General features: G+C 44.7%; 1 protein-coding gene across 2 annotated transcripts in view; it reads right to left on the bottom strand.

The window, feature by feature from the left end:
• The window catches only part of ATP13A3 (ATPase 13A3), a 449,747-nt gene that overhangs the window by 331,901 nt on the left and 103,561 nt on the right, over positions 1–14,285 (bottom strand). For both annotated transcript variants that reach the window (XM_082249624.1, XM_082249623.1), the window contains exons 5-6: positions 9,585–9,655; positions 7,067–7,147 (exon numbers count right to left, since the gene is read on the bottom strand). In XM_082249624.1, coding sequence (XP_082105750.1) covers positions 7,067–7,147; positions 9,585–9,655 — 152 coding nt within the window. The remainder of the gene's footprint in view (positions 1–7,066; positions 7,148–9,584; positions 9,656–14,285) is intronic.

Below are 14,285 nucleotides of genomic sequence, written 5' to 3'. Positions count from 1 at the left end.
CAGGAGAGTCGCGTGTTCTTGCCATGACCCTTCCCACCTTGACGAGACGCAAACAGATCCACGTCCAGGAATCCCCATCGCGCACACAGCATCTGAAACACCTCCGGGTGTAGGGACCATTCCCCCTGGTCAACGGTCTGGCGACTCAGATAGTCGGCCTCCCAAGACAGAATCTCAGCCACTTCCTTGGCCGCCCAGGCACTCCTGGTGCCCCATTGGTGATTGATGTATGCCACCACAGTTGCGTTGTCAGTCTGCACCCGCACAAGGCGGCCCTGAAGACGATCAGACCAACGTAGCAAACATAGTTTGATCGCTCTCAGTTCCAACACATTTATCGGCAGAGAGGATTCCTCCTGCGACCAAGTGCCCTGGGCAGACAAATTGCCCAGAACGCCACCCCAGCCCGACAGGCTGGCGTCCGTGGTGATCACCATCCATAACAAAGGCCGGAAGGATTTCCCTTCCGTCAGAGCCGGAGACTGGAGCCACCACAGAAGATCCGCTCTGACCTGGTGGCACAAAGATATCCTCCTGTCCAAGGACTGAGGATGCCTGTCCCACCTGGTCAGAATCCCCGCTTGCAGAGATCGTGTGTGGAACTGTGCAAATGGTATCACCTCGAAGGCTGACACCATCAACCCCAGTGACCGCATGCAGGTCCTGAACGAGGAGGATTCGTTGTCCCTGAGGGACCTGACCTCGTTCTGTAGAGTCTGGAGTTTGTCCTCCGGCAGGAAGACTTTTGCCTAGGCAGAGTCCAGAACCATCCCCAGGTAAGGGAGGCGAACAGAAGGAGACAATGTCGACTTCTGAAAATTGATGGTCCACCCGAACTTCTGGAGCATCTGAACTGTGGTTGACAGATCGTGCAACAGAGTGGCACTGGAGCTCGACCTTAACAGGAGATCGTCCAGATAACCAAGAATCGCTATCCCCTGACCCGCAACAGGGCCAGGACAGGAGCCAATATTTTGGTAAACACCCTTGGAGCCGAAGCGAGAGCGAAAGGCAACGCCACGAACTGATAGTGCTCCTCCGCTATTGCGAATCGGAGGTACCTCTGATGACCTTCGGAAATGGGGATGTGTAAATACGCATCCTTGAGGTCGATGGAAGCCAGGAAATCTCCCAGGCTCAGGGAGGCCACCACCCATCGAAGGGATTCCATGCGGAACTTTTTGAACCCGCACAAAGCGGTTTCAGAAACTTTAAGTCCAGAATTGGATGCACCTTGCCCTCCTTTCTGGGCACCGTGAACAGATTAAAAACCCCGAAATCTGTCCCGATGTGGCACCGGAACGATCACCACCTGGGCGAGGAGATCCTGAACAGCCCGTTGGAGATCTTGGAAACGATCTGGGGTCAAATGAAGATTTGAAGGAAAGAATCTGTCTGCTGGGCGCAATCGAAATTCGATCTTGTACCCCGACCGAATGAGTTCCTGAACCCACCTGTCCTGAATTTTGGCAAACCAAGGTTCGGGAAAAAAGCGCAGACGTCCCACCACCCCTGAAACGGGTGAGGGCGCCCCATCGGGTTGAAGCGGACTGGGACGCCGTGTTAGAGTGGGCGGCTTTTGACTTGCCCTCCCAAGGCTCCGTCTGGCCACCAGAGGCCTTGAAGGATTTCCCCGTGTCTTGTGCCTTAAAGGCACGAAAAGACCCCTGGTTAGGTTTAAAGGAAGGGCCTCGCTTACCGCGGAAAAACTTACCCTTGGACACCTGGGGCAGCAGTGTGCTTTTACCCCCAGTGACTCCCTTAACCAAATCGTCCAGGGAGTCCCCAAAAAGGCAATTCCCTGCATAAGGGATGTCAGATACAGTCTTCCTGGAATTCTGGTCAGCCGACCAGCTTTTCAACCACACAATGCGACGGATCGTCACTGCGACTGCAGATAAGCGTGAGACTAAAGGGGCCTCATCCAAGGCCGCGTCACACAGGTATAAAACAGCCTGAATAATTTGGTCCGCCATCTCCAGAGTAGCAGGAGGGGTGGAATCAGCCACAAGGGTGCGCCTGAGCACCTTAGTCCACTCCACCACAGCCTGAGAGACCATAACTGAGGCGAACATGGGTTCCAGCAAGGAACCCGCCACCATATAGGATTGGCAGGCAAGAGATTCTACCCGTCTATCCGCCGGGTCCCTAAACGCCAGAGAATCCTCCGTGGGCATCAGAGTGGCCTTGTTTAGCCTGGAAGCCGAGTGGTCCACCTTAGGGGCCACAGTCCAGCACAAATCCGTCGGAGACGCAAAAGGATAATGGTACTGAAACCGCTTAGGCACCACAAAATCGCGCTTTAAATTGTGCCATTGATCGTTCACTGTTTCATGAAACTCGGCCGGACAAGGGAAATACCTGAACCGACTTCTGGGTTCTGCGGGTCCCAAAGGAAGACCACTTAACCGGCGGGTGGGGCTCATCCTCCGAATGTAGCGTATCCTTAACAGAACTAATGAGCGCAGATATCGCAGCGCGTTCCCTGGCCAACCCGGAGGGGGAGTCCGCCTCCGCCTCCACCTCCCCTTCCGACTGAGAGGACTGGGACCCCACGGGGGGGGGGGGGGTACACTGTCCATGGCAACCATATCTAGCTCTGAATCAGAAGAATGAGAAGGCCTGGTTCTTTTCTTAGAAGCCCGCTCAGACATCAACAGATCCACTTTGGACGCTAAAGTCGCAAGTGCAGCAGTAAGGGAGCCATCTTAGAGGATTCAGGAGTACCTGAACCCTCCACCAGAGCTGGGGAGAATTTGCAGTCCTGGGATTCCATAAAAACACACTTAGAAATTTTATGGCGCTGGCCCTTTAAATCAGCGATAGCGGCGGTTCCCACAGCAAAGCACCGCAATGAGGCAGCCTGTGCTACTAAATACCGAAAAGAACATAACAGCCAGCAAAGATATTATCCTAGAAAAATAGCAGAAAAGCCCCCCAGAAGCGTATCCATACAAACCACGCTGCCAGCTCGATCAGAATGCTTGCAGAGAGGAACTGATGTCACGCCGCTAGAGGCCGAACATGGGACTGAGCCAAAAGAAAATGGTTGCCAATGTAAGTCTATGTTGGAGGCTTCGGGAAAATGGCCACCAAGCACATGGGAAACTACATTGCCCAAGCTAAAGATGGCGCCCGAAAGGGCGCCAATTCACTACAGGGAAAAAGGCTGCTGCCCTCACATGAAGCCGAACAGCCTGCCCACACCCAAAATGGCGGCCCCGCGGTTTTTACACCGCTGCGGCCCCCACGCACGTCTGTACCCCCAAACTTTGCACAAGCACTACCGATGGACTCCGGGACCCCCGCAAACCCCCCCACACCGCAACATGACCACAATAGCGCCCCCGCAGGGAGCATGAGGGACACACGGGAACCATACATACAGACATGAGGGGGATACCACAGACGCCAAACAAACAGACTGCCATCCCCATACAGAGGCCCCACATACACCCCCGACATATATAGACAGAGGGGCAGCATGATACTCACCGATCCAGGAAAAGCGTGGGTGCCGCTGTGGGATGGGAAGCTTCCCACCCCAGGTGGGGGTGCCGTCAGCCGAACAGGACGCTAGCAACACGCGGTGTACCGCAGTTGAGACATCCTAGCGAAGTAGCCACTGCGCAGGCTTTGTCCCTGGGGACAGGGACAGGTCATTTGCGAGGCCTGGGCGTACGCATAGCCTGCTAAACGTTTGATGGCGTGCTGGGATTCCGTAAGGCTCTAGGATACCAGTCCGATTCCCAGCTCCGCAAACGCTGTAGTCTTCCGAAGACTGACTAACTAAGCACAGGAACAAATAAAAAGCTATCAGTGTAAAGAAAACACACTTAGCAGAAATAAAAAATGAAGAAAACAGAAGAAAAGGCTGAGAATGTAGCCCCAGCTAAGGGAAGCCTGCCTACTCCTAACTAGGCAAAAGACAAACTGAATTGGGAATGCCTCTAGCAGGGGGGTATTGGACCAGAGGGACAGCCCCCTATAGGTGTGTCTATGCAAAGCTTTTTGTGAATGTTTCTAACAAAATCTTCTGCCTAGCTTACTCCTGTGGATAAGAGGTCAATACCCATAAGCGAAGTCTGTATGAGTGGGCGGGGACTGTCAGAGGACGTAAGAGAAAAAGGATTTTTACAAAAACATATATTCCCTCTAAGCCTTAAAGCTGAAGTTTAGGTATGGCTTTTTTGCATAGTTACACTGCTCCAGCTTGGACAAATGTAAGCATGGATGTGACAATCCCTGTAGAAGCTGGAAATCATTGAGGTAGACACAGATATTACAGTGATCGCGCCTAGCTTCCTGGTCCTGTGCAGCGCGCCTGCCCTGCTTCTTAGTGAACAGGGGGGGGGGGGGGTCTTTATCAAACACCAATTGTCGGAAACTGACAAAAGGAGTCTTTCATGCTCAGAAACCGAACTCTATGAAAAATACACACATTGTAGCTTATAAAGAAGTCAATTCTGTAAATTTCACTCTCAAAATTAGACAGTAGACTATACCTACGGGAGAACACAGTAACAACATCATTGTATGAATCCTCTAAACTAGATAAATCAAAAACAGGCCTCTCAGTAACTTCACAAACACATGTAAATTATGTGCCAACATACTACAACTGGCAGGAGGGAACATGTGCACAGCATTCCAAATGGCCACAGCCCGGTACCCCTCCACAACACAAGGAGACAATATTGGCTCTAACAGCTGATATATTGTGCACTCACCCACATCACCATCAGCATCTGACACAGCCTTTTCCCTGATGTATTGAAAGCAGCTATGGATCTCCCAGGATTGAGTGGCAGACAAGAATTGGCTGACAAGGCTTTGCCAGCAACACAGGTCACAAGGATCATTCCTCAGATGTATATTAAGAGCAAGATCAGGAATCGCCAATCTCTCTCAATACTGACCCTGACAAAAACATTTCTTACACAAATTGAATCTTGATTCACAAGCACTGGATGGGCATACCAAGGACTGACACACTGAGAATGCTCAACATACAGCAACAGTAAAACAGACTAGTCCCAAAAGTAAAAGGAAAAGGGGGGGTATATATTGGGACTTTATATAAGGTGTGTCGCTATTTTGGTCAATAACATGTGCCGCCATGTATATTTACTGTCAATTACAGACAAAAATATATGTGAAATCCAATATTTATTGGGAAATCCATCACAAATTGTAAGTAAAGGTATTACATATTGTAAACAGAGTAAAGCATCATGTTTAAAAATCATACAAAAACATCAGTCAGGGTAAGAAATATGCAGTAAATATTATGGTGGGAACCATATATATGTATATAAAAGGAAAAAAAAAAAACAAAGGCATAAATATGGTCACAGCCCACTAACGTGGGAATAGCCATCGTGAGCTGTTAGCAAGTGACCTTGCTAAGGATAGAATATATGATGATAGTAAAACCGATATGTGCAACACATACGTTGACAGAAACGATTGCAACTGTATTGCTTGACGTGTTTTGTGTCACAATTATCACTTCCTCAGGAGCGGTGCAATCAAAACATAATTCAGCTCACAATCTTGGGACGTGCATGGGGAATCAGCTGGTGGTGTCTCCACTGGGAACTGAGGGAGTAAATAAATGTAACTTTATTAACCTATTTCACTCCCAGAGAATTTATGCTATGTTAGCTGCATTCTCAGTATCTTTTACCTTTTTTACAGTCTCTCTCTCTCTCCTGCCTTGATGGGTTACGCCCTCAGTTCCCGTGGAGACGCCACCAGCTGGTTCCCCATGCACGTCCCAAGATTGTGAGCTGAATTATATTTTGATTGCACCGCTCATGAGGAAGTGATAATTATGTCACGATACGCGTCAAGCAATAAATATATATATATATATATATATATATATATATATATATATATATATATTACATACATACACACACATATACACACACATATATATATATATATATATATATATATATATATATATATATATATATATATATATATATATATATATATATAATACATACACACATATATACATACATACACACACATTTAAACACAAAGAGTTACATCATCACAGGCTCCTGGGCTGGCATTTTAATCCCCAGAAGGGAAAATTCAGGAGGAGTTTGGGTATCAAACCCCTGAAGTAGTCCACTTAGGGTCCTTTCACACGGTCCGCCTCCGTTGGCAGACTGCGTGCTGCTCAGCGGGGGATCGATCCGCCGATCCCCGCTGAGCAGGAAGGTGACAGCTCCCTCTCTGCTCTGTGTGATGAAAAATAGGGTTTCCATCCATCCGGATTTCACGGACAGGATCGGAATTGGATAGCAGTGGGTGTCAGCGGACATGTCTCAGCTGACATCCGCTGCCCCATAGGGATGCATGGAAGATCTGATCAGATCCGCCTAAAAAACTGACAGGCGGATCTGATCGGATCGTTCGTGTGAAAGGGGCCTTAAACATTTTTTCCCAATATTAAACAATTGTATATCATGAAAAAACATATTCAAAAACAATACCATATGCATGCATATTTATTTTTATATGGAGCCTAGAAAATCCGAAAAGCCAACTTATTTCAAGCTCCACTCCAGGCAGAAATAAAACACAATTTAATGCCAATTTAAACTCCTTTCAAAGGAAAATTAGGTGGACTTTTTTTTGTAAGCCTCCATTTCCCTGCACTGCAGAATTTAGTGAGGGGCAGCAAAGAAGCTTATTAAACTCTTCCACATGCACATCTCCTGACAAGGTACACGTGGACAAGAAAAAAGATTGGGGAGCTGATTAATAAGTGTATTGCTGCTACTTTACTGTACAACGAGCAGACTGCAGACAGGGAAGCAGAACCACTACATTCATCTCTAACAGATGTAGTGTTCTCCTTCTGGCTGTGCTGTGTGGACAAGTATGATTCACAAAAGTGGCGTGATAAAATTACAAACCCTTGGCAGAGAAGATCGTTCAGTTACATTCATTTAAAATGTATCACTTTTTGTCTGTAGTTCACCTTTATCACCACTAACAATGTCTGACCTGCAATAGTCATGATGTGTAATTAACATACCTGTAATCATGTATTTCTTTACTTAATCCTTTGCTGTGCTCATTGTGCATGGTAGAACAAGAAACCCCTTCGTCCAGACCCCTACAAAGATTGAATATTGTCCTTGATTAAATAGATCTTAGTTGAGGAAACTTCTCAGAATAATCAGGATTAATAAAAGAAAAGAAAATGCAGTAACCCATAGCAATTACCCAATATTATATTTGTATTTTGGACCCCAGTAATCTGCAATCAGATTGATGGGTTAAAAAAAAGACATTTTAAAATTCTCTCTGTGGAAATTAGAAAAGAAAATAAGTAAATTGTTTGCCCAAGGGCCTAAATCAGGGTCCCAGTCTTTTTGTCCTGATAAAAAAATAAAATGATTTTAATCAAAACTGTATTTAAATCTGAAGTGCTTTTAGAAATGTCTGAGGCTTTTAAAAACCAAAAAGGCTTTTTGACGACTTAAACTTTAAATAATTTTGATATTGCGCTGTTCATCTCCTACTCACCTCCCTGCCTGTCTCTCCAGCACTGCGCCCAGGCACTAGTAGGGAATGCAGAGACCTTGCAATGAGACTAGAACCGATGGGGTGTTCTTCAGGAAAGAGGAGTGCCGGGCTCTCCAACACTCAGCAGAAGCGCATCTGCCCCAATGGGGGGGGGGGACTCTTTTCCTTCAGGTTACCCGCACACACAGAATCACGTGGATGCTCAGCAAAAGCACATGCTGAGCAACCAGAGCAAGCTTCAATAAAGGATAAGTTCTCCTTTAAAAAAAAGAAAAAATTGCACATTTTTTTTTACAGTTAAAAAATATGCATTTACTTTTTTTTGGGAGCCTGGAAAGCATTGCACCAGTGCAATAAAGGACTCCCTGTCAGTATAAGCTGTCTGCCCTTTCATCGTACGAGCAGGCAGTTTCATACCAACAGGAAAAATAAATGAACTACCACGGCGCTCAACAGTGGCATAATAGTTCATTGAGAAATACAAGCCGACAGCCACAAAGGATGTCAGTACTTTCATTCACAGAATCGTGTGGCCATTCTTTTCAAAAAGCGACAGCTGGTACACCGGAACTTCTCCCCATACTGCTGTCATCGAGGGCTGCAGGAGCAGGAACATGTTACATGTTCCACCCTAAAAGTGGGTTGAACATGTTCCTAAAGGTGAACTTATCTTTTAACCCTTTTGCTGCTAGAGCAGTTTTTAAAAATACATTTTATGATTAAACATAACCCCCAAAAACATGATTTTCTGAAAGCAGGCACCCTAGAGAATAAAATAGTTGTAGTTTAAATTTTTATGTCACACAATGTAAATCGCAACAGTCTAGGAAATGTACAATTTCAGTAAAAAACACACTAAAGTTAACTTTAGGGCACAAAGACAATTACCCAATTGTTTGGTAAAATATAAAAGATGAGGTTGCACTGGGTAAATAGATGTCCAACATATCAAGCCTTAAATTTGTATGCACCCATGAAATGGCGAAAAACTTTAGTACTCTATATTTTCTATAGGCGACACTTTAAAAGCCCCCTATAGGTATCAGTTTAGTGTTAGAGGAGGTCTTGCGATATGCAACATATGTATCACAATCCAAGTTTTTATGCGTAGGCTCCCCCGACGTGCGCATTTGTGTTTATACGTGCGTATGTGGGGGCGCTCACAAATTTTATTGGGGTTTTTTTTGTGCTTGGGTGTAACTTTATTTTTTACAATTTAAAAAAAAAAAATGTTCACTTAACTTTTTTTTCCATCATAGGGGATAAAAATTTGATGATTTTTTGGTGACAGGTTCTCTTTAATGACACCCAGAGCCTAAAAGACAATGGATGTCAACCTGGTGCTCCACTGAATGTAATATTTAATGTACATTTATTCCCGGCCTCGATCGCAGGGGACACTGACAACGGCAATCCGGAACTGACGTCATACGCATCACTTCTGGGTCAGGAACAAGTCCCTTCCCTCAACCCGGTGGCACCCTCTACACTGGTCCAGGGCCCGCAGATGGGCAAGCGGAGTCCAGGATACATAGCGGGGTCATGGGAACTTTACCAGCGTAGGCCCTGCTGCTTGCCCGCAGCAGGGCTAAATTTAGAAGAAAATCTAACTGCACCGCGCCGTAAACTACATGCCTCGGACGCTGGGCAATTAAAAATGTGCATCCCTGATCTATTAAAGCACAAAAACAGCGTGTGTGTGTGTGTATGGACATGGTAATAACTATTTTTTTTATTCCTTTAGAGTTACCAAAACCATGAAATGTGTGGGTCTACCTAAACATTTCATACAAGCATACATACACACACACACTGTATATATACACAGACACACACTATCTGAAGACCCACCACTATATAGTTGTTGGTAAACCTGTAAAAGACTATATAATGGTAATACAGGTCAAAATCTGCTTGGCAGGAGATCTATGCAGAAAGAAGAGGAAGTGGAGAAGTTTTACAACGGCAGTCACAAGACACAGTCAGAATTTTCTAGAAGCAACAGATGCATAAAAGCCACTTACCCGAAGGAGCTGAATGCTTGGTGCAAATCATTCCAGAAATAAGTCACACTGTGATGAACAAAATAACGAACCTGTTGAACAGATGCAGAAAGTTCAATTTGCCTTTCAATTAACCACTTGCCTACTGGGCACTTTTACCCCCTTCCTGCTCAGGCGAATTTTCAGCTCTTAGCGCTGTCACACTTTGAATGACAATTGCGCAGTAATGCAACACTGTACCTATACGAAATTTTTATAATGTTTTTCAAACAAATAGAGGTTTCTTTAGGTAATATTTAATCACCACTGTATTTTGTTTTTTTTTTTTGTTTATCAAAAAAAGACTGAAAATTTTGAAAAAAAAAAAAAAACCCCAAGAAAAACACAAACATTCATAATTCATTATAAAATTTTGCAACCAGGTAATTCTTCTCCTGCACCGATGGGCGCTGATAAGGCACTGATGAGGCTACACTGATAGGCACTGATGGGACTGCACTGATAATCACCGATAATCAGTGCCCTGATTATCAGTGCCGATGTCCCTTTAACATAAGCCAGTTATCGGCTTTCTTCTTCTCTCCTCAGGCTGACCGTGAGGAAAGAAAAGCCGATAACCGGCTTGTGTTTACATCCTGTGATCAGCTTGTCTGACAGCTTGTTCATGCGGTAAAGGGCCGCTGTGATTGGCCCTTTACCTGGATCTGTGATCAGCTGAGTCTGGCAGTTTGCGTGGGTAGTTTGATGACGGGAGGACGCCTCCCCGGCAAAAGTAAGCCCGCGCTGTACCAGTCTTTCGGCTATAGCTTGGGCAGAAAGTAGTTGAAGAGGACTTTGAGGCTGTATGCAAAAAAATAAAATCAGAAACTACAAATACTGTCACCTGTCCAAGGATCCACTTTGGTGCTCACCCAGGCTGGTTCTTCACCGGGCTTCGTGTCCCAGGCGCCGACATAATTACTAAGGGAACCCGGTTGTGAGTCAGTGAGGCTTCACGGCTTCACAGTTGGCTTACTGATGTGCTATGCTTCGTGAATGGTCCCGAGAGCCTTATGGGAATGTCCCAGAAGGCTGCAGGCCAGGCCAAGGGGGGATCCCAAATTTCTGATCGGATCGCCTGGGTAATCCAAACAGAAATAGGATTTGGTACCTGTCATTTCCAGATACCTGTTCCCTCAAAAAAATAAATATATGTAGTAAATAGTGAAAAGTGGGGGGTAGGGCGGGCGGGCGGGGGGAGGGAGGGAGTTGGTAGAAAAGCTAAACTTCCTATTTTGGGTGAAAGTCAGCATTAAGTAAAAAACAAATTGTAAGCACAAGCAAGTCCAAAAATACCAGGTTTACACTTTTTGTAGTAGAAACACAAATACATTTGGTAAAGCAACAGAGAAAAACATGTTTCTTTTGCTTTACATTGGGCAATTTTCTAGCAATAAATGACAACCTAAAACTATTTAACAAAATATTAGAACATCATAACAACCCTATTTACTCAAAGTGTCAAAGCACCAAAACTATGTATACACTGGGCAAGTGATTACTTCAAAGGTTTGTGAAATTGACATATGGCAAGCATGTGGAATAACATTAGGTATGCTACGGTTTTTTTTTTTTTCAAGGTATCAAATTCGAATTATAACACTGACTACTATTCTAATAACGAGATCTGCCACAATCACGATGCTGAGTAAAAAGAAAAATCTCAGATTTAACCACTTCAATACAGGGCACTTTTACCCAGCCCCCCTTCCCCCTTCCTGCCCAGGCCAATTTTCAGCTTTTAGCGCTGTTGCATTTTGAATGACAATTGCGCGGTCATGCAACACTGTACCTAAACCAAATTTATGTCATTTTTTTCCCCACAAATAGAGCTTTCTTTTGGTGGCATTTGATCACCGCAAGTTTTTTTCTTTTTTGCTAAACAAATAGAAAAGTTTTGTTTTTTAGGTTATAACATTTTGTAAATAAAAATACGTTTTTTCCTGCACCGAGGTCTCACTGATGGGGTGGCACTAATATGCGGCACTGATATGCAGCATTGATGGGCACTGGTGGGCAGCACTGATAGATGGCAATTATGGGCACTAGTGGGTGGCATTGATGAGGAGGGCACTGACAGGCTCCTTGAGCCATAAATGGCATCCCTGGTGACATGGGTGGGCAATCCCTGGTGGCTCTAGTGGCATCCCCCAAGGATCTGCACTGGTAATTAATGATTTGTCAGTAATAGCCTTCTGCTGAGGCTACCTATAGCGCTTACTGATGTGTATGCAACCCTTACGGAAACTTTTGCAAATATAGTGACTATAACAAATCATAAACCATAAAATTGATCTGTGGATACAACCCTTGTGACTTATGCAATGTAAACAATGTTGTGACTGGTTCAAACCAAAAAAGTGGATATAAATATACATTACATCAATAAAATTCCAATATATAAAATAGTCCAGTAAGGTGGTGCAATCGATGAGTTAATAATTATTACAATTGTGCTGGTTTAAATGGAGTGCACGTTCCTCAAAATAATTATATCAAGTCCATATAAAGTGACTGTAGTGACAAAGTTCAAAGAAATATGTTTCTCGTGCAAATATGCTCATCCAGCAAAAACAAAGTGCAGGTGCTCAATGTGGATATTTTCCAGTCAAGAGGGTGCGCGCAAGCAGCTTATCCTGCTGGACGTCCTATGATGCCCAGTCAGGATAACTTTCCGGCCATCATTCAGCTATATGAAGGCAGGAAGTGGTTACGTTTAGATACAATTTTAATTGCATAGTAACCACAAGGGGTAGATCGCTTGAACCTGCCGCCATTCACAGAACGCCATGTTTTACACTGAATACAAAACATTCTCTGATTGGACAAGGTGGAGCTTGTTAAGTGCTGCCAAGGTGAACAAGGTCCTTAGTTCAAAGCTTCATAGTATAAGCCACAATTTACACAGAACTCAGAGTTACGCATCCCTTATCAGATGGCTTCATTCCGAAGTTTCAGTCAAAGCTAGCTATGAGGCAGGCTACTACTGTTGTGCTGTCTCTTGATAATCCATAATGCTCTGGCAATCTTTTGTCATAGATTGTTTTGTCAGTGGTCTAAGGCTTTGGATTTATAAAAACAGACCCCAAAAACTAAGTTTCCCTTTAACATGGCATTGAACAAGACACAGGATTTCTTCTCAGTAATCTACATAAAAATGTAACATTGCCCCATTTTCGGGACCTTGTTTTTTTAAATATCTGTATGTATTCAATGATTGTTGCATCAACCTACTGATTTGACAAGGGCATCTGCAGAAAGCCTGGGCAACAGATCTCACAGTTAAATGTCTATTGATCAGGCCAGATTTTCACATATTATGGCTATTGTAACCTGATACAGGACTGCTGACTAGAATGAGGGCACAGAAAGGTTCACCTGAAAATCTCACTGAAAGCAGCATAAAGCCTCATAGACCCAGTAGTTTTTTTTTCTTCAACTCAGCAGAAAAAAAAAAAAAAAAAAACACTGATAGCTCAGGAGGAGCCACTGTACTAACTAAACAACTGTAAGGTAAACCGGATTTATACCACCAAAAGGCCAGTGCAGAATGGTGCTCATGCACATTGCACAAGTACTAATATTAAAAAGCGAAAGACCAATGTCACTTCTGCAGTGCCAGTTCATCGCACACGTTTGTGTGCGATCGTGAGTGCGTGCGTGCGTGCACACACCAATTAGCACTTGGCTCCCAGTGGCCTATTTAAACCGCTCTATTACTTTGAGCAGTTGCTGAACGGTCTTCAGCTTGTTCCTGTGTTCCCAAGACCTGATCTGTTTCTGCTTACTTGTGTATGACCCGGCTTGCCTTTGGACTTTGCCTCACTCTGTTACCTGCTACTCCGACCTTGGCTTGTTTACTGTATCTGATCTACCTGCTGACTTTGTACCACACTGTCCAGCTGTTAACAATCTTGGCCTATCTCCTGGACTTGCTTGCCTGCTGATTTGGTACCTCGCTGCCCTGTTGCCGCTGACTGCTGCTCGTCTCCTGGTTCTGCTTCCGTCCCATGCTCTGGAGCTCAGCTGCTACTGCATGCATCCAGTTCCGAGGACTGTGACTAACAGCTCTACCCACCTACAGAGTGGACATCACCAGCTAGCTGCTACGGCACTCGTGTCACTCCTTGTCTTTACACTCTCTGTTCCCACCTTTAGGAGTGTAAGGCGAGAGGTGCAAGAGGGCCCACAACAACATTCCAGTCTTCACCAGATACGTGATACCAACGTTAGTACAGCGATCTCCCCTGCTGGTCTACTCCATGCTCTCAGTCATTGGCTGAGAGCGCCAATTGGGAGCTCTTTGGCAGACCTTTTTTCGGTCATGCTCCTTCGGGCCAGCTTCTTTCGGACCGACTCCAGTACACATGGACCGAATGTCAGCCAGTTTCCATTTTGGCCCGTGTGTGTTAGGCTTAACATGCCTGTTAACACCAACTGTACCACGAAAATAAATTCATTTATTATATTTTTTAAAGTTTTTTAAATAAGTTCCCCTTTGAAACATGTTGCACCTTTTTTTAGATGTAACATGTAACATGTTCCAGCCCTTGCACCTTCTACCCTTTATTCTTACGTGCAAGTATTTTGGTATGCAAAAGAGTCAGTGCCATTTCAATACACATTGATGCCTAAATCCCATTAAAATTTTTAGTTTCTTCTTACACACTTTGTATAAGTACT

The sequence above is a fragment of the Pelophylax lessonae genome, assembly GCF_965119305.1.
Source record: "Pelophylax lessonae genome assembly, chromosome: 3".
Classification (NCBI taxonomy): domain Eukaryota; kingdom Metazoa; phylum Chordata; class Amphibia; order Anura; family Ranidae; genus Pelophylax; species Pelophylax lessonae.
This window is presented reverse-complemented; position numbering and strand designations above follow the sequence as displayed.